The 19680-nt window shown below is 49.3% G+C and overlaps 9 protein-coding genes across 9 annotated transcripts; 4 read left to right on the top strand and 5 right to left on the bottom strand.

The window, feature by feature from the left end:
- Positions 1-299: 299 nt before the first annotated feature.
- On the bottom strand, positions 300-2289 carry FPSE_04588 (uncharacterized protein; the record flags this gene model as incomplete). The annotated part of the gene is made up of 4 exons (XM_009257706.1): positions 300-1362; positions 1428-1637; positions 1689-1896; positions 1959-2289. The coding sequence occupies 4 exons, from the start codon at positions 2287-2289 to the stop codon at positions 300-302; spliced, it is 1812 nt and encodes a 603-aa protein (XP_009255981.1).
- Positions 2290-4205: 1916 nt separating this feature from the next.
- Positions 4206-6386, bottom strand: FPSE_04589 (uncharacterized protein; the record flags this gene model as incomplete). Its single annotated transcript, XM_009257707.1, has 3 exons — positions 4206-4439; positions 4499-5838; positions 5897-6386. The coding sequence occupies 3 exons, from the start codon at positions 6384-6386 to the stop codon at positions 4206-4208; spliced, it is 2064 nt and encodes a 687-aa protein (XP_009255982.1).
- Positions 6387-7248: 862 nt separating this feature from the next.
- On the top strand, positions 7249-8109 carry FPSE_04590 (uncharacterized protein; the record flags this gene model as incomplete). Its single annotated transcript, XM_009257708.1, has 3 exons — positions 7249-7569; positions 7634-7855; positions 7948-8109. 3 exons carry the CDS (start codon positions 7249-7251, stop codon positions 8107-8109), a joined length of 705 nt encoding a protein of 234 aa, XP_009255983.1.
- Positions 8110-8163: 54 nt separating this feature from the next.
- Positions 8164-8871, bottom strand: FPSE_04591 (uncharacterized protein; the record flags this gene model as incomplete). The annotated part of the gene is made up of 3 exons (XM_009257709.1): positions 8164-8469; positions 8520-8736; positions 8786-8871. 3 exons carry the CDS (start codon positions 8869-8871, stop codon positions 8164-8166), a joined length of 609 nt encoding a protein of 202 aa, XP_009255984.1.
- A 427-nt stretch (positions 8872-9298) lies between these two features.
- FPSE_04592 (uncharacterized protein) lies at positions 9299-10497 on the top strand (the record flags this gene model as incomplete). Its single annotated transcript, XM_009257710.1, has 3 exons — positions 9299-9521; positions 9577-10404; positions 10457-10497. The coding sequence occupies 3 exons, from the start codon at positions 9299-9301 to the stop codon at positions 10495-10497; spliced, it is 1092 nt and encodes a 363-aa protein (XP_009255985.1).
- Positions 10498-10817: 320 nt separating this feature from the next.
- On the bottom strand, positions 10818-11483 carry FPSE_04593 (uncharacterized protein; the record flags this gene model as incomplete). Its single annotated transcript, XM_009257711.1, has 4 exons — positions 10818-10934; positions 10985-11185; positions 11243-11256; positions 11309-11483. 4 exons carry the CDS (start codon positions 11481-11483, stop codon positions 10818-10820), a joined length of 507 nt encoding a protein of 168 aa, XP_009255986.1.
- Positions 11484-13416: 1933 nt separating this feature from the next.
- FPSE_04594 (uncharacterized protein) lies at positions 13417-15842 on the top strand (the record flags this gene model as incomplete). The annotated part of the gene is made up of 3 exons (XM_009257712.1): positions 13417-13674; positions 13734-15369; positions 15424-15842. 3 exons carry the CDS (start codon positions 13417-13419, stop codon positions 15840-15842), a joined length of 2313 nt encoding a protein of 770 aa, XP_009255987.1.
- An 812-nt stretch (positions 15843-16654) lies between these two features.
- FPSE_04595 (uncharacterized protein) lies at positions 16655-17978 on the top strand (the record flags this gene model as incomplete). Its single annotated transcript, XM_009257713.1, has 3 exons — positions 16655-17236; positions 17284-17512; positions 17563-17978. 3 exons carry the CDS (start codon positions 16655-16657, stop codon positions 17976-17978), a joined length of 1227 nt encoding a protein of 408 aa, XP_009255988.1.
- Positions 17979-18287: 309 nt separating this feature from the next.
- FPSE_04596 (uncharacterized protein) lies at positions 18288-19166 on the bottom strand (the record flags this gene model as incomplete). The annotated part of the gene is made up of 1 exon (XM_009257714.1): positions 18288-19166. The coding sequence occupies one exon, from the start codon at positions 19164-19166 to the stop codon at positions 18288-18290; it is 879 nt and encodes a 292-aa protein (XP_009255989.1).
- Between the last annotated feature and the right edge of the window lie 514 nt (positions 19167-19680).

Genomic DNA, 19680 nt, shown 5'->3' with positions numbered 1-19680 from the left:
TCATTGTTTCTAGTTGATGATATGACGGGAGAAGGCATCTCCTAACAATTCAACTTTCACGTCTGCACCATCAAATTAAGCCATCATCACATCAATCAAGTCCGCCTTCGCAGTATTATCCCAAGCTTCGTACATGCAGTTTGGCTTATGACATAAACAAAATCGAATATATATACAGAAAATAACTAATGGCAACCATGCTCGTCGCTAGTTATCCATCCAACTCCATGCTAATCCAAATCCCAAAGTTCGTCATTATATAAACCCCATGGCAACGGCTATATTCCATGTGAAACGGATCAGCACATAAATTTATAGTATCTCTTCCACCGCGGCCAGCGTGCGCGCTCTTGCTTCTCTTGGGCTACAAGTATAGGAACGTTGAAATCCCGGCGTCCGGTGTCGACGTCCATATCCCGAGTTCTTACAAACGTAGTGCGGAAATACAGCTTGTGGAAAATGTAAAAGGCCAGTACGCAAGGTGCGCCAACCCATTTGTGGAAGAAGTTCTGCGCTACCTGAGAGCTTGTCAAGTCCTGCCAGCCTATGGGAAATGCTCCGACCCAGAACTGAGCGATAAGGACGAGGACGTTGAGGGTGATGCCGATCCATGAGCCCACGACACCAACTTGGGACTGGAAGGGCAGTTCCGAGACAGAGCGCCCACGAGCAGCCCAGGCACGGCGGAAGCGAATATGGCAGACGCAGATCGAGCCCCATGTAATAATCGTAGATAAACCTGATATGGACATGAGCCAGTCGAGTACAGCCCCTTGCTGGGGGAGATCAGCAAGGAAGGCAATGAGACCAAAGGCACTCGCGATGGCAATGGCGACAAGTGGCCGACCTTTACGATCTACATATCCTAAGATCTTTGGAGCTTGTCGAAGATTTGCAAGAGCAGCGAGGGTACGTGAAGATCCGAACACGGCCGAGTTTCCAACAGACAGAACGGCACAAAGGATGACTGCGTTCATGACCGAAGGTAGAACTTGAATGCCCGCTTCTTCGATAGCAATAACAAAAGGTGACGCAGCTGCATCTGCGTCACTGGTACCCTTCGTAAGTCGGGGGTCGTTATATGGAACAAGCAACCCTACCAACGTAAGGGCAACGATATAGAAAAGAGTGATCCGCCAGAACACCTGCTTTAATGCTGTGGGTAATGACTTTCGTGGGTTGGCAGTTTCAGCGGCAGCGAGGCCAATAAGCTCGGTGCCAGCGAAGGAGAATGCGGCTGTGACAAAAACGTTGCACATTCCTTTAAAACCGTTGTTGAAAGCACCAGGTTCATGCCAGAAACGGCCGCCGATATAACCGCTGTCTGGCGTTCCGCCACAGTTGAGAACGATGCCAAGAAGTCTAAATGAAGAATGTTAATTCAAGCCCAGATGGAAATGGGTGTAAGTGTTTGAAAGGGGACTTACATGAAGCCAATGACGGCAATGACCTTTATTATAGAAAAGATAAATTCGGCTTCACCGTAGCCTTTTACACCAAACATATTGATGACGATGATGAGTACGAGAAACGCTGAGACGAAGATGGCGCGAGTAAGACTTTCGTCCCAGTATGAGAGAGTTAGAGATGCGGCAATGATCTCAAGCGGTAACACAATCAACCATTGCATTGCGTAGCTGTATTGAGTCAGTACCTACTTCCATTCTTGCACGTAGGATATCACTTACTTCCATCCCATTGCGAAACCCCATGAAGGGTCAATAAATCGAGTTGCCCATGATGAAAACGATCCAGCGATGGGGAAAATGACTGCCAGTTCACCTAGCGCCTGGCATGTACAAAAGAGCATGGCTCCCACAATGGTAAATGCCAGCAGTATTGATGCTGGACCTCCGTCTGCCAGAGCTCTTCCTGATGCGACAAAGAGTCCAGTCCCTGCGTCGAAATGTCTCAGCTCTAATACTCAACCACGTCGCAGCCACCATTGACAAACTCACCTATAGAACCTCCAATTGCAATCATCTGTAAATGCCGACCCTTCAATTCTCTCGCCAGGCCTGAATTGGCCGTTTCTAGCATAGCGCTTTGGAGATCATAGTAATGCGCTCCATCATGGACTCTTCCCAATTCCTCCTGCTGCCCGAGTGGGTCGTTGGTGAACAAGCTCGACCGCTGGTCTCGTCTGAAGCCATCAACGAAGCGACCCCAGTACGATGGTGGAAGAATGTCGGCGTATTCGGGCTCACGCATGCTGAAGGAGCTCCCCGGAGCAAGGGACTCCTCCTTCATTTTGCTAATGCTGCCGCGCTCGACATCGTGGGGAGCCATTCTTGGATTTGTGCCTGTGCTTGTACTTGCGCGTTGCGCCCGGGCCGAGCTCACACTTTGTCGATCCCGAACGGTGGGATGACTGGAGCTGGCCCTTCGCTGAGTATTGTCGTTGCTGTGTGCGCTGGGATAGATTGGAGGTGAGTGCGACGTGTAGGTTGTGAGCAGGCGATCAGTCGGCGGAGGTCGCTGGTTCGTCGGGTTCGTCAGGGTTACAATGGTTTATTGGTTGCTATTCCAAAGTGCACGAGAGTGTGGTTGCATTTGGCGTCCAATATTGGTTTGCTGGTATCTTGATCTTCTTTGCAAGTATGATGAGTCGATCGGCATATCGCCACCAAGTAACCGTGGTGATAGAGTGTCAAAGTTGAGTGATGCAGATCAAGTGATTATGTTAATGGACAGAGTATAAGTGATAATACACAAGGTGGGATGCTTGATTTTGGAACCGAAAGACGTTGTAATCGAGATTAACGATTCGCATGTAGATTAATTAAACAACGCAGCGCGGACGAGGAACGAAGCAGGGTAACGTCGATGTAAGTAGTAGCGTGAGGAGGGCCTGAAAGTAGGAAGGTGAAGTGCGCGGGCTTATCATTCGGGGAAGTACCTAGCATTAGCAAGCAGTATTACGGGCACTCAAGTCGAGTCGGTGACAATGGAGGATTTCATGCTTGGCGTTGAACAAGCCCAATCCCTCCGAAAAGGACCCCGATATCGAATCCAGTCCGAATCTGACCAGTAGCAGGACGATCTAGAAGGTCAAATTGGAACTTGAGAACGCCTGTGAGGAGAGCGAAAATAGCTCAGGCAGGCTTAGACGCCACTGAGATCGAGCTGTCAAACGCTCAAAGCGTTGACGAAACTAGGAGAGTTGCTCTGTATTGGTGGGGAGAGTGACGCTATTCTTGTGGGGGCCACCCACTATAACGTCTTCTGGCTGGAGGGGCCCCGCACGCTGATGATACCGCCTGGACCTGGACCAGATTGCTGGGTTTTGGACTCTGGAGTAATGGACGGATCTGTCAAGTGTGTCAATTCTTGCTCTGCTACCCATTTGGGAATGAGTACCTCCACTGGGCTGCATAGATCTAGCGATGCCTAAACATTGCGATTGAGCCTCTTGAGCAGTGAAAATCACCATGATATAAACGATCCAATTGAATAACCTTTCCCAACAACCCTCATGGGTTCACACTTCACAGGCAAGCCAACAGCCAACGGTACGTACCAATAACCCCTGTTCCTCTAAGCCATCTCCAGCAGGTGCAGTTGGCCACTAACTTTAGTTAATCACACTCCAACTCAGCCCAGATGCATACGGATTCCCTGTCCTGCATGTTCTCGGTTCCGACAAAAAGCAAATCCCCTCGGTGATTAGTTAGCCGCCCGTTATCACTCAATATCAGCTTAGAATCCTTTCCGGCCATGTTACAGGGTGGGTTTCTTATCCTCGTGTCATGATTGCAATCACATGCCCTCGAGAGCCAAGCAGCCAAGATAAAGAAGCACGGGGAAGCGGAACTGTTACTATCAGACTCCTGGTCTTTTATTCAAAGGACGAGCACTCGTAAGCTATCGAACCATAATCATATTGCGAGTGTGCAGCAACCGTGTTAGCCTGATACTCTTACACCTCGAGCTTGGACTAGAAAGGCAGCTGCAAAGCCACACGAAAACAGTCTCGTCTCGTTTGACACTCAAAAGTAAGGACACTTTGATACCAGAGACGTCAGATTGAAATGTAACAAACGCTGGTTGTGTCTTTATTCTACTGTCTGTTCATGCCAAAGCATGATGAAATAAAGAATGCTGCATACCTACATGGTGCAGTCAAAATGCACTTCGGCTCGCTGTTTAAGCTTATTCATACCCCATTCAATCCACGCAGATACGACATTGAGTGCTCGAGTCCACTAAGTCACCTTTTTGGTATCCTGCATGACCGCCTCATTCACATCGCCATCAATTTTGACCGTCTTGGCAATCTTACCACTGGCATCCCTTGGCTGTCTTTGCCATCCAGTCGTAAACAGTTGTCCCATATCAAACCGAGGCAGCGGGTGTCCTTCAGTATTGATAACAACCTTGTCCAGAGGCAGGAGATCCGGGGGTGAGAACAAGAGGTAAAAGTACTTGAGCGTTTCGGCCTATAAATTAACATGGTTAGCATTTCAGTCCCCGATCGACTTGATAATTCATCACTTACCAACCAAAAGCTTTCCATATTGTCTCGCACCTTGGGTGGCACGACATTGGCGTTGCGCAAGCTCGTAAAACCCCCTCCGTTCCTCACAGCTGTGTGGTTCATGAAAGATTTGAACATTTCCCAACCCCATTCGCGGTATTGGTTATCGTTGGTAATTCTCCACATGTAGAACAGGCTTTCAACTGTCTCTGGTCGTTGGAGATTGTGAACATCGCCAGACTTGACAGTGAAGTCTTTACGCCATTCCGCCTCTGGGCTTGGTTCAAAGTTGGCTGGCCCCGGGCGAGGGTTGCCATAAGCCGGTGGTTTATCATCAATTTCAAAATAGGTAATTTCGGCTGCCAACCCCGTTGCCATGTATTTGTACATGCCCCAGCATGTCTCCGTTAACTCACGCGCCAATTTCATGTCTTCTTCGTTTTTCTTTGACCACGTAGGGAGCTTGCGTGCCTCGGCCTCTGTGAGACCCTCTGTGGCTGCCAATGCCATTGTTCCAGGCATGAAGCACACAAGGTGATCCATCTTGGGGCTAAGGGCATTGCTCAACCCATTAGGTCGCTCTCCGATGATGGTAAACTTCTGTTTCGATGTGTAGGTGACAAGGTGCTTGCGGACACCCTCAAGGGCGTCGTACCACATATCTCGATAAATAGGCTCCTTCTTGTTCGTTTGGAGATATTGCTTAATAAGATATTCGTAGTATGAGTCGCCACGGCTCCCGAGTCGGATGTTTTCGTCCTTGAACTTTCCTGTGCTCGCATAGATGAAGATGGGGACCAAGCCGTCTTCGGCCCCCTGGTCATCGACAACTTTCATGACCTTTTCAACTCTATCCCAAAAGTCCTTCTCTCCCGTGAGTTTCGCAAGGTACTTGAACTCGAGTTGGAGGGTTGTAGCTTCGGCGGTCGACGACGCCCCGTTATCGGCGTGCGATTCGATGCCCTGGAATTTTTGAAGATTGACGCTTGCATAAGGGATACCAGAAGGGGATTCGAAAGCACTCATGAGACGATCAGCCAGATCTTTGGCCTTCTCCAGATACAAGTCCTCCCCAATGGCTCCCTCGTCATCTTCCGCCAGTGGAGCAAGACCTGGAAACTCTGTGGATAGGTAGTGTGCGCTGAGAAGACCGCCCATCATGCGAATGGTGGTTTCGAAGGTGTTCACATCTTGATCTTGATCCCACGTCAAAGACTCCGAGATCCATTGGCGGGCGTCTTGAAGACGAGATGTCAAGTTCATCAATATCATGGTGTCCAGTGAGTCAATGATGATCCAGCCAAGCCCGTTTGGTGCCATGTTCTCGCCTGTCTTGGCGATAGGGTGAAATTCGTCGAATCCTGCATTGAGTTATGGGTCAGCCAACATGAGTTGTCCATGACATGGAGTCAAACGCACCCCAAGCATGACGCCTGTAAGCATCCCAGCTCAGCTCGAATGCTTCCACCACGCGGTCTCTTCTGTGGTCCCAGTCCACCTTCTTATCATGTTTGGACAAGCCTGCAAAGCTCCAGTCGGTCGTTACGGTTCTCTTCTTAGGTGACTTGGAGGAAGATCCGAACCAGTATAGTAACGTAAAGACGAGGGCAATGATGCCCAGCACCTTCTTACGTTTCCACCATGGCCGGTCCTCGTCGTCGTACGGCGACGCGTATGGCTTGTCTTTGTACATCGGTAATCGATCTGACTTGCCAGATCTCTGTCCAGAACCCCAGAATTTGTCTTCGAGCTCTCTTTGACGACTATTGAAGTCCGGAGCGGTTCGGGGCATAGAGAAGGCCATAGCTACTTCATCAGCCTCGACCCGCGATGGCGAAGGAATATTTCGAGTTGGCGGTCGATTAAAAGTGTTTATGTTTCGGTGGAGGTTGAACGGATCTCGAATCATTGGTTTGGTGTTTTGGATTTCAAGGTGGGACTAGAGCGAAGGAGGTATGGGGAGCTGCAGCTCCAGAAGGCAGGTACGTGAATGACTCGGAATAAGGATAGAAGGCACGATTCGCTGAAACAGGAGGGATATTATGTACAGAATGCAAGTTACCTAACAATTGGCAAGAATGAACCAAATTAAATCTTGAATAATTACGCGTAGAGAACAGCAAACAGCATGAGGTGTCAGGAATAGGAGCTCGGGGTAGTTCTGCCTTTACGACACGAGACCAGGGTGTACAAGTGTCGATTGAGATACCGATACTCGGGAAATTGTACACACCGAGTAATGGTAATGTTACGTAGCGCCTTGGCCCGAGCACTTGGATCCGTCATTCCGTCTACATTTCTGGTTATATCTGTTGTATGACAGTCAGAATGTTCATTGAGACATGTATTATTAGAAGCTGTTTTTGTATAAGTAAGCGCATGGAAGACTAGACTAGACTCATGCACCCAGTTAGGGAATTTATAGTGTGCTCAATAGGTGCATGTATACCCTGTACACAAAGCAAAGTGCATTGCTCAGAAGGGATTCTGTTTCTTCCGTGTCAAGCATTCCTCTATTATGATGAGGCAACACAGGAGTACAAATCAAGTACCTGCATTCTGCATCGTTGCACGACCTCCAGTCAAACATCAATAGTGTCGGTAGCCCGGTCATTTCCTGAGTATCAGTGGACATTTCTACACAATCAACGTGGGCCCAACGCACTTAAAATACTAACCGTAGTTGCACGTGGAAGTGATACCCAACTTAACCACGACTTCAATACTGCTCGACATTCACGACCTTGAAAAAACATACGAGATCCAGCAAAATGAGTATAGAGAATTTCCCCTCGCTGAACTCCGAAGAGTTCACTGAAGCATGCCATCATCTCGACAGGCAATATTGTCAGGCCTCACTAGGCTCCCAGCGAGCACGTTGGAAACTCAGACTCTGCAACGCACTCTGCACCGACTTTTCTTACGGTGGAGGTTTCACGACATATGTTCAAATAAGACGCCCTCTCGAATTTGACTTGGATCATGGAGATCTCTCACTAGACTTGGGCGGGTTTTCTTTCTCAGACCAGAAGAGCCCTCATGTATCGATAGCGGAGGACAAGGATATGCTAGATGCTGAAGAAGCAGACGAGGTAACCGATCCTTGATACATTGTATTTTCCCTCCCAAATTCAAGTTTATCTTACGAAACTGCAGGCTGCTCTTATAAGACAGCGAGCTCGTCCAGAGATTGCCATGGTGGAATACGAAATTCATCTTCACCCTACATATCGTGTGCCTTGCCTATGGTTCACTCTACGCAACCTACCCGCTGATGAGCCCGCGTTTGACGTTGACACCGTCTTCCGCCGTCTTGTGCCTGATGAGTACAAGGCTGGCCTCCGGACACTCGGCAACGTAGGTGGGATATCGGCCGATGTAAGTCTTGAGAAGAGAGCTGTTCGCACAAGTCAATTCATGATTCGGGGTATCGTCAAAATTGGCTGGCCTAACTAACACCTTGCTCACAGCATCACCCTATCACGGGCGTCCCATCCTTTTTTGTCCACCCATGCTTGTTAGGAGACGCCATCTCCAAATTCGAGTGCGACAGGACGAACTACCTCATGATATGGCTCGGGCTTGTTGGGGGCTGCGTGGGTCTGTGGGTGCCCAAAGAGATGGCAATGTAGTAGACGGGTCTAGATTGCGTCTCTCAGAGATATATCCGACCTTCCATTGGTTCATCAATCATCATCACTGTCCTCCTCCATGGCCACATCCGAATCACTGTCCTCTTCGTCGCGAGTTCGCTTCTGTCCCCGATCACCTGGCGTGCCAGCGTCTTCCATAACCTGATCGGTGTTCGCAGTAGGTTTCGGGGGAAGGCCGGAGCCAGGTGCAGGTGCTGATCCGGGAGGGGGCGCGTTGAAGATGCTCTGTTGCAGTTCGGTCTGTTCGACATTGGCGGCGCCTGCGTTCATGGAAGGAATCTTGAAAGTGCCATCGAGCTTGGCCACAAAGTTGGACTTTGACTTGGCATATTGTATTTTCTGAGAAAGAGTTAGACCAAGAGCATTCATTGCGGAGGCGGGTCACCAACCAAGTCGCGGCCGAGGAATGATTGTCCCTCAAGAGACCTCATGGCTTGTGTAGCAGACTGCACGTCTCGAAACGTAATATGGGCTTGGCCACGCATCTTCATGGTCTTGAGAGCGACAACATCCAGCACGGGTCCATATGTCGAGAAGAGCAAGTACAGAGCGGTTCGAAGATCGTCTTTCTGAATTTTTGAAGAGGGGAGGTTTGTAACGTAGAGACTGCTGAAGTTAGTTTAATCCGATACCAACATAGTAGACAAGTACTGACGTCTGATTAGGCGGAATAGGTTGCACCTTGGCCGGCAAGGATGAGTTTGGTTGAAGACCGCGAGGCGCGGTGGCTACAGCGGCCATTGTGGTAGTTGCACTGGATAAGATGGCTTTGAATCGATGTTGAATGTGTTGCGATCAATGTCACGCAATTATATGTTTACCACCTGATTTAATGCTCTGGTGATGTGAGTAGGCGCAGTTTGGTGAACGATATCGACGTTCGGCGGTGTTGATGTGGAATGGAGATTTTTCCGAACCTAGGTCGACTCTACCAGCCTCGCGCTACGAGCACAGCCGCTGCGGCCCACCAAAGCTCCATTGGACGTTGTTCATCTGTTGGAGCTGGAGCTTCAGCACTACCTCATACGTAACCCCCCCACCCCCACCGCCAACTCAATCCAATACGTACATCAACGTTGGAACCTTACCAGGCCATTCTTACACCTTCATACTCTCAATCCACTTCAAGCGATAGTAGAGAGCTCCTCCTATTGCAAATACCATCATCATGGGCGCCCCCGAAGTTCACCACCTCTTCCACAACCCCATCGCCGACCACTCCTTTTCGGCCGATCAGTCTGTCCTGGCTGTCGCTCGGGATACTTCTGTCGAGCTCTATGGCAAGGTTGGCAGCGCTTTTAAGCTGAAGGACTCGCTCAAGGGCCACGACAAGACAGTCACTGGCGTTGACATTGCCCCTAACAGTGGGCGCATTGTTACATGCTCTCAGGGTTAGTCTACCACTTATATCATATCTTGGCTCAACGGCTCATCTTATACTATCAGACCGTAACGCTATCGTTTGGGAACCTTCCCCCGAAGGTTATAAACCAACTCTCGTCCTTCTTCGAATCAGCCGAGCCGCCACTTTCGTGCGCTGGTCTCCCTCCGAGAACAAGTTTGCTGTCGGATCCGGTGACAGGGTCATTGCTGTCTGCTACTTCGAGGAGGAGAACGACTGGTGGGTGTCCAAGCACCTGAAGAAGCCTATCCGCAGCACCATCACCAGTGTTGCCTGGCACCCCAACTCAGTCCTTCTGGCTGCTGGATCTACCGATGCCCATGCGCGAGTCTTCTCCGCCTTCATCAAGGGTATGGATGCCCGTCCTCCCCCTGGAGTTTGGGGCGAGCGTCTCCCATTCAACACGGTTTGCGGAGAGTATCTGAACAACTCGGCTGGTTGGGTGCACTCCGTTTCTTTCTCTCCCAGCGGAGATAGCCTTGCCTTTGCAGCTCATGACAGCAGCATCACTGTCGTTTACCCCTCTGGCCCCGACCAAGCCCCTCGTGCTGTTGTTACCGTCTCTACTCAGCAGCTTCCTTTCAAGAGTTTGATCTGGACTAGTGAAGATGAGATTATCGCTGCTGGTTACGATTGCGAGGCTTTCCGCTTCCAGGGCGGTGAGGGTGGCTGGCAGTTGGCTGGCCCTATTGAGCAAAAGGGCCGCCCTGGTCTGGACGAGCACCGCGAGGAGTCTGCTCTGAACATGTTTAGGCAGATGGATCTCAAGGGCAAGGCCAAGGATGATACTCAGCTTCAAACTACCCACCAAAACACCATTAGCACCGTTAGGCCCTTTGAGAGTTCCGGCGACCGCGTTACCAAGTTCAGCAGTAAGTCACAAAGTCATTCATGTCACGCTTTGGAAACTGACAACGATTATAGCAAGCGGTGTCGATGGCAGGATTGTTCTGTGGAGTGCTTAAATAGACATTGGGATCGAACAAAGTTGCAGAATAGAGTTGGACCATTTAGCATGAGACTACTAGTAGATATGATCGAATTCATGCAAGAAATCACATTCATCAATTTCAACCTTATCTATGTGCTCGCGATGTTTTTCTTCACTTGTTTTATTACTTTATATGTTGGCCGCGTCTGCCTCGAGACCATCTAGGTACCATGTTAGGAAAAGAGAAAGCCAAGTGAAAGCACATAGGCGAACAGACTGGGTTACTGATTGAGATGACTTCTTTTATTGAGTTCTATATGGTCGCCGTTCATTTCGTTTGTTCATTCCAGACATTTAAGGAAGAGCAATAACCTCAACCTCGACATCGACGTTCTTGGGAAGAGTCTTGACAGCGACACAGCTACGGGCTGGCTTGTGGGAGAACCACTTCTCGTACTCTGTGTTGATCTCCTGCAATGGGTGAGCAATCGGAATAGAAATGGCAACTTGGCAATACTAACAGCAAAGTAGGACATGTCAGAAATGAAGACAGTGGTCTTGACGACCTTGGAGAGGGATGAACCGGCCTCCTCGACGACAGCCTGGACGTTCTTGCAAGCCTGACGGGTCTGCTCAGTGATACCCTGAACAAGCTCGCCCTCAGGGGTGAGAGGGATCTGGCCAGAGCAGTAGATCATGTGGGGGGTCTTGATGGCTTGAGACTGTTTTGGAATTTGGTGAGTGTTTGTTTCTGTCAGTGAGGGGTAGCTTCAACATACGTAGGGGCCAAGCGCTTGGATATCGTCAGTATAAGCATTATAGAGATGGAGAGTATAGTCACTTACCCGCGGGGGCGTTCTTGGTGAAGACAATCTGCTGATCGGTAGACATAGTGGATTGGTGTCTGCTTGAACGTGTGAACTTTGCTGCTATTATGGCAATGGCATGTTGACGAGGAGCTGCCCGGATAGACGAAGTGATAAAGCGGGGAGCTCTACGAGCAACGAGAGGAAAAGACATTGTAGAACATAAATTGATGTTGACAGTTGCTGACGTACCTGTAGTGTAAATGGGGATGTTAAGTTGTCTGAAGTTGGTTCAAGAGTTAGCTTAGTACGAACAAGAGTTGAGGCAAGGTTTGGATGCCGTGTTTTGAACGAGAGCTCCCGGAGGTTCGGTGACTATTCGGAGGGGACTACCGAAGCTTATTAATGAGACACATAACACACCTTGAGAGAATCAATTGGAATTGGTCATTGGTTGTTCTTGTCAATCTACTCAAATACTACCAAGGTACATACACTGAATCAGTTAATTGCAGCTACTGAGCTCCGTTGATCGGCTTACTGAAGGTAACTTTTGGTATGTAGATCTGACGACGTCTACGGTAATGCCCCGCATTACGCCCTCCGGACACGGCCCTTGGGATTAGAACAATTGGCCGCGGGAAACATGAGAGACGAAATTAGTAGGACAGTTTAAGCTATTCAGACCAGACTTCTTGGGCTGTTTATTTTTGTCCTCAAACTAAGGTCAATGTTTCTATTACCCACTATCTAGACGGCACCTGAAGATTGATCGAAGGGTCTAAAGGGTCTAAACATAAAGTGCATATCCTACTTTTCATGATATAGACGTGGTTCGAGATGAGACCGATTAGCATAAGAGCCTCAGATAATGGTCCTTGTGATTGTGCCATACCCTGTATGAAACATCATTTCTGTGGCATCATGATAAACCTGGCCCATATAATGTCCTTTACCTGTTTGTATCGCCTCAATCTGTTGTGGCATATGATTGGCATGACAAACAACACCAAAGGACCATGGCTTTGTTTGTTTCATGATAGTTGGTGGCTTTTACCTCGATGACGGGATCTACTAGAGTCTTTGTTAAGAGTTTCAATGAACCAGTACAAGCAAAAGATACTTGAAGAAGTTTGTTCGGTGAATGATAAGCACGAGCTGTCTCTATTGAAGTCTTATTCAACCCCAGATTGAGGGTAGCACGCTGTTTGCTCTGATCCGTGTGTCAAGCCTGGATCGTGCTTCAAAGAGAAGCAGTCCGGGTATGGCTTAGTGAAGCATGTGGAAGGTATTGAAGCCTCTCTCACGATCTAGTTCATGGCATCAACTCGCCTGTGTTAATATAGAATATTTGCACTTGTTCTGTTGTTCAATTGCCTCTATATCTACGTCAATCAGCCCTGTACGACATGTTCTCTCCAAGCTAAAAGTTGGTAACAGCCCGTGGAGTCAATCAAGCTCAAACGCCGCGTAATTGGGCCCATAGCTTCTATTGAATCCCCTAAAAAGACATGGAATTTGTTAGCAGCAGCAGCTGTCAAGTGGCTGAGAGCTACTGGATGAGTGGGGTATGAATCCAATCGATTTACTCCGTACCCCTGCGTCCATCCCCAAAGGACAGGGGCTTGAGCTAAGGTAAGAAAAAAAGAAGAGGCAAGCTGGCCAGGTTGTCCTCGACGGTAATTAGTGAGACTAGTAGCTCGCTCCCGTCTCGTCCCATCGCTGGATTGGATCTTGTCCTCAATAACTTCTTCCAAAGGGAGGCATCTCTTTTTTTATTTCTATTTTATCAAACCACCCCTTTTTTCTTTTCCGTCTTCTTCTTTTTGTCGATCTTCAAAGAGGTGCGCAATTCTTGTTTGTGCAGTTACCTCTACCTATCCTTCTCTCATTCCTTTGTAACCCTATTCCGTTTGCTCTTCTCTATCTATCACTTGGTGTAACTCAGGGCACCTCTATCAAACCCCTGAGGTAAGTTTGAGACCCGTCATTCCTCTGGGCCGTTTGTGAGACGTGTTTGGTCTATTGCGTGCAGTGTAGTACTATACAGTACTTCATGCAAGCCATGGACTTCTCTCTTCCTTCAACTCTAGGATCGAAGCGTTCCCTAACTAACAATCGCATCATATAGCTAACCGAGATCCGTCATGGCTCGAAGCTCCTCGCCCTCGCAGGGCAGCCTGCGACAGAGAGGCGCGCCATCAAAGAAACCCTCTGAAGAGTCCTTCAACCCCAACCCTGAGCTTGACAAGCTTGCTAAGGCTGGTGCTCAACGGGCCGCTGCCCAGAGCGAGACCGAGCACAAGATTGGTCTTGCCGTCATCACTATCTTGTCCTTCGTGACTCGATTCTGGGGTATTAGCCACCCTAACGAGGTTGTGTTCGACGAGGTGCACTTTGGAAAGGTAAGCTTTCGATCGAATATCCCAATCGTTAAGCACAATGGCTGACTTGGACACTACAGTTCGCTTCCTATTACCTCGAGCGAACCTACTTCTTCGATGTCCACCCTCCTTTCGGCAAGCTTCTCTTCGCCTTTGTCGGCTGGCTGGTCGGTTACGATGGCCACTTCCACTTCGATAACATTGGCGACTCCTACATCGCGAACAAGATCCCCTACGTGGCTTTCCGAGCTTTGCCTGCTACCCTCGGCGCCCTGACTGTCGCTGTTACATACCTCATCATGTGGGAGTCTGGCTACAGTCTTCCCGCCTGTGTCCTCGCCGCTGGTCTTCTCCTTCTTGACAACGCCCATATTGGACAGACCCGACTTATCCTCTTGGATGCTACTCTCGTTCTCGCCATGGCTTGCAGTCTTCTTTTCTACATCAAGTGGTACAAGCTTCGACATGAGCCCTTCTCCCGCAAGTGGTGGAAGTGGCTTATCCTTACCGGTTTCGCTCTTTCTTGCGATATCTCGGTTAAGTACGTCGGTGTCTTTGCTTTTGTTACCATTGGCTGCGCCGTCGTTATCGATCTCTGGGATCTTCTCAACATCAACCGACCCGGCGGTGCTATCAGTATGCAAGAGTTCGGCAAGCACTTTGCTGCCCGTGCCTTTGGCCTGATCGTCCTGCCTTTCTTGTTCTACCTCTTCTGGTTCCAGGTTCACTTCGCTGTTCTCTACCGATCTGGTCCTGGTGACGACTTCATGACGCCCGAATTCCAGGAGACCCTTAGCGACAACGTCATGTTGGCCAATGCGATTGACATCCAGTACTACGACAGCATCACTATTCGACACAAGGAGACCAAGACCTACCTCCACAGTCACGAGGACCGTTACCCCCTTCGATACGACGACGGCCGTGTTTCCAGCCAGGGCCAGCAGATCACCGGTTACCCTTACAACGACACCAACAACTACTGGGAGATCTGGCCTGCTGACAACAACAAGACGCCTGGCCGCATCGTCAAGAACCACGACTTGGTCCGTCTTCGCCACGTTGGTACTGACAAGATCCTCCTCTCTCACGATGTTGCCTCTCCTTACTACCCCACCAACCAGGAGTTCACAGCTGTCACACCTGAAGAAGCTCTCGGCAAGCGCGAGAAGGAAACCCTCTTTGAGGTTCGCCTCGAGCACGGCAAGAAGAACCAAAACTTCAAGTCGGTAGCTGGTCACTTCAAGCTTATCCACAACCCAAGCAAGGTCGCTATGTGGACTCACACCAAGCCTCTGCCTGAGTGGGGTTACAAGCAGCAGGAGATCAATGGTAACAAGCAGATTGCGCCCAGCTCCAACGTCTGGATCGCTGAGGATATTGCTTCGCTTGATGCCGATCACCCTCGTCGCCAGAAGCCCGAGCGCAAGGTCAAGTCTCTTCCCTTCCTCCAGAAGTGGTTCGAGCTTCAGCGTGCTATGTTCTACCACAACAGCAAGCTCACCAGCAGCCACCCCTATGCCAGCCACCCTTACCAGTGGCCTTTCCTGCTCCGTGGTGTCAGCTTCTGGACTCAGAGTGAAACCCGTCAGCAGATTTACTTCCTTGGTAACCCCGTCGGCTGGTGGTTGGCCAGCAGTCTTCTCGCCGTGTATGCCGGTATTCTTCTTGCTGATCAGGTCTCTCTGCGCCGTGGAATTGATGCTCTCGATCGCCGTAAGTTAATTTTGCAATCCCAATTGATGAATCTGACACTGACAAACTCAAAAGGTACCCGCTCTCGCCTGTATAACTCTACCGGCTTCTTCTTCTTGGCCTGGGCTACCCACTACTTCCCCTTCTTCCTTATGGGACGACAGCTTTTCTTACATCATTACCTTCCAGCTCACCTGGCTTCTTGTCTTGTCGCCGGTGCTCTCCTTGAGTTCATCTTTAACTCAGAGCCCGCTGAGGAGATCACCATCAAGGACAAGAAGGGTCCTGTCAGCCCCAGGCACCACGTCACCGCCCGTGAGCGATTCTCTGGCCAGAGCATGGCTTCTGCTTGGATCGCTTGCGGTGTTGTTCTGGCTCTGGTCGTTGCTGGCTGGTACTTCTTCCTGCCCCTCACATACGGATACCCTGGCCTCTCCGTCGAGGCTATTCTCCGAAGGAAGTGGCTCGGATACGACCTGCACTTTGCCAAATAGATGGCAGTGCAGGTGGTTTATTGGATTGAGATCCAAGAGGCTCAAGAGACTCTTCATGGACCACATAGTGGATTTTCCTGGGCCTGGGTCATGGCTTGCCGAGTCATCATGACATTGATCAATGGAAGAAATGCTGGAGTCCAATGGAGAAACGAACCTTTGGTACTTGACGAAGCTAATCTCTCAATTCTCTATTGACGAAATGTAAACTGTTGAAGGTATAAAGAAGCTCGCCTGATTTATTTAAGTACTTGAACGAATTGATCATGGAAGAACCGAAACGTCCATTGCAATAAGTGAAGTGGTTTGGCCCATTTTGGCAGGGCAGCTTAAGCCCCTGTCAACTGCTAGACTAAAATATGTACCCCGGATCATCGCCTGTGAGTCATGGTCTGGTACTTGAAGATCTAGAGTATATTGTAACCTGTAACTTGATGATATCCGGCTTTATAGAGACTTATGTGATACGCAAAGTGATGGGCAGAAGAGCCCCTCATTGGAGACCTGATGGCATCCCTGCAATGACGCTGTTGTAGGGTGGGCTATCGGCAAGAAACCTAAGGCTGAACCCAGATGGGTACTGTAACTTGCTGTACTCCAATAGTTGACATGATCTACCTACAGGTAGGTAAGCAAGGGATGCATACTCTGTTCTCTAACACATCAGTCAAACTCGATCATGATTTTTCTTCTTAGATGATATTTCGCATTTCTTCCTGCTAAACTCGTCGCACGGTATAATACATACCTGTTTCAACATCAATCAGGTCATTACAATGCTGCTTCGCTGTCATCATCGCGAATAAGGAATCATGGTCTCCCGTACGAACCGCCTTTACTTCCGTCGCCTCCTCCGCTCGCGCTTTCCCAAGATCGTTTTGGTCCTCTTAGTCCTCGTAAATATCCTCGACGTTCTTCGCATCCACAAAAACCTCCTCGATGCCGACCGCACGCCAGCTCCGAAGCTCTCGCAGCCCCCGGAGCGAATCTACATCGCCAGCATGCACTTCAACAACGAGCGCGTGATACGAGACCACTGGGCTCCTGCGGTGATAGAGCTATCCAAGACCCTAGGGAAAGACAATGTGTTTGTCAGCGTATACGAGAGCGGGAGCTGGGATAAGACAAAGCGCGAACTGAACAAGATGGCGCTGGAGCTGCAGAATATGGGCGTGCCACATCGCGTAGACATGTCAGATACGACGCATAAAGACGAGATTGAGAATCCGGACAAAGCCGAGGGCTGGATTGATACGTCGAGAGGGAAGCGCGAGTTAAGAAGGATACCGTACCTAGCCAAGTTGAGGAACAGGACGTTGAAGGACCTGATTGATTTGCAAAAGAAGGGCCAGCATTTCGACAAGGTTCTCTTTATCAACGATGTTGTCTTTACGGTATGTCACTTGCTGCCGTTGGCGCACAACTTCTCACACAACTACAGACTGAAGATATCCTCAAACTATTGGGTACAAATGGCGGCGATTACGCTGCGGCTTGTTCATTGGATTTCTCGAGACCACCAGAATATTATGATACGTTTGCGCTAAGGGATACTTCTGGCTATGCGCATGCGATGCACACATGGCCTTATTTTAAATCGAGTGTTTCAAGGAATGCGCTCGTTAACCATCTAGATGCCGTGCCTGTCGCGAGTTGCTGGAACGGAATTGGTCCGTTTGACACCCCTAAGACGAGATTACAGTTACTGATACTATTTTAGTTGCCATGCCTACTGAGCCTTTCACTTCATCTTCGAAACTCCAGTTCCGCGGCATTCCAGATTCCTTAGCAAAACATCACCTCGAAGGCTGCGAATGTTGTCTGATACACGCAGATAACCCTCTCACAAAAACTCGAGGTGTATATCTCAACCCACACGTCCGTGTAGGCTACAACTCGGCTGCATACAAGGCTGTGCATCCCGAGCAAGGTGCCTGGGTGTCTACATGGCAGATCTTCTCTGGCCTCTGGGTTAATCGCGTTATGCGATGGGTGTCGGCGCCCTTTGACTCGTGGGTGGTGAGAAGGCGTGTGGCGGCGTGGGAGAAGGAGGGCATGGGGAGAAGAGAGCCTGGTGAGTTTTGTCTCATTAACGAGATGCAGGTTCTTGTTGAGCGAGGTTGGGCTCATGTTTAGATATGGCTTGAAAGATCACATTATAAGAAAAAGGGAAAGTCCCACGATACCCATAGAGACAAAATTGAAAGAGATGGCTCAGCCTAGATTTGAGAACAGTTTAACGACATTTCTATGAAACAAAAAAATTCAAACTGAGAATCTACCAGAAACGCCAGAAACTCCGACTCTAATAATGCTACACTAGTTATGGGCCAGCCATAGCTTCTTGTTCGAGGCCAAGCTCAAACACCAAGATTCCTGACTTGTGACCACCAGGGATCCAGACCTCTGCGTTACCAACTAACCTCTTCCTCTAGCACAACCTCCTCACCCTGACTCTGTTCGAGCAGGAGTTTGCGCATCATCTCTCTCAACTGAACAGTCAGCCAGGTCTACGGAGGACGGACGGCTCTCTTGCACGTCTTGGCTCTGGTTCTGGTTTCTGTTGAGTTTAGGCAATTTGATCAGAGTAGCTCTCCCTACTCTGGTCACCCGTCTTGCTTGCACGACAATATCCTCCTCTTGCTCTTCTCCATACGACTCATCTTCAGAGACCGATGGGGGATCGTCTGTAGAAAGATCGACAATGATCGCAGCTTGGTGCTCTACTGCTTGACGTGGGTCATCATGCACAGTGCGCACAGTCCGGCGTGGCCCACGATTCCAGGTAATTATCTCTATGTCCAAATCCTTCTCGGGCTCGAAATCGCTAGAAGAGGGCCAGATAGTTGAGTCCGAGACGGGGGGCATTGGGCTTTCGGGACGAAAGGGCGTGTTCCAGTAGGGCTGCATTTGAGACTCATCGAGCCGAGTAGCCCTTCCGCGTCGGCCTTTGGGATATGGCGATGGTTGCGGTGCTGTGTACCTACCTTCATTGGTGGGGCTTGTTAGATCAATGGTAGACCAAGCATCGGAGTTTCTCTCATGCTTTAGTTGGGCCTTGGGGACTGGGGGGTTAGATGAAGACTCACTGGAGAAGAAGCGCCAAACATTCTTCAGGGCTGAGGCTGAGCGTTGACGAGATTCGTCGATCTCATACTGAGCATTGTCTCGAGCCTTTGGAACAAGAATGTCACTCCCACCATCTGAATAGTGCTGAGTTTCCTTTTCCCCTCTTGGAGCAGGGCAGAGTGTTGTTGCTTTCGGGCATTCTTCTTGTCGTCGTCCAGCGACGACGGACGCCTGGTTCTTTTTAGGAAGAGGCATTGTGATGAAGCGACTAAAACAGGGAAAGAAAATAGACAATGACATGATGGGCAAATGGTGAAAAGTGGTTTGCTTTAAAAGGATGAGGTACGTCTCCTGGACCGATACATCAAACTGTTCAAGATGAGTTGTTCAGCAAGATACGTGCGTGAGACCCTATTGTATTTGTACTGCAGGCTTGTTCGCTGTCATGATAGATGAACAAAGGGTTGTTTGAATGACTTTGTCTCTAAGATCTGCTACGATAGTCCGCCTTTTCTTTGGTGTTGCAGAACAAGAAAATCATCAAAGGCTTTGTTCAGGTTCTCACCACTCCTTTTCAACTGTTAACCACCAGGCTGGCTACATAGACGCTTGTTCCTTGCATCAAAACATTGCGTATAAGTTATCTCAGATGCCCATTTCGATGTCTTTTAGCTTTCGAAACACATTTACCGCAGTTTTCTTTGACTACCTACACAGTCGACGAAGAATTCGAACCCTAAGCCACCAAAGGCGTACATGCCTCCTTACA

This window comes from Fusarium pseudograminearum, chromosome 1, assembly GCF_000303195.2.
Source record: "Fusarium pseudograminearum CS3096 chromosome 1, whole genome shotgun sequence".
In the NCBI taxonomy this organism is placed as follows: Eukaryota; Fungi; Ascomycota; class Sordariomycetes; order Hypocreales; family Nectriaceae; genus Fusarium; species Fusarium pseudograminearum.
This window is presented reverse-complemented; position numbering and strand designations above follow the sequence as displayed.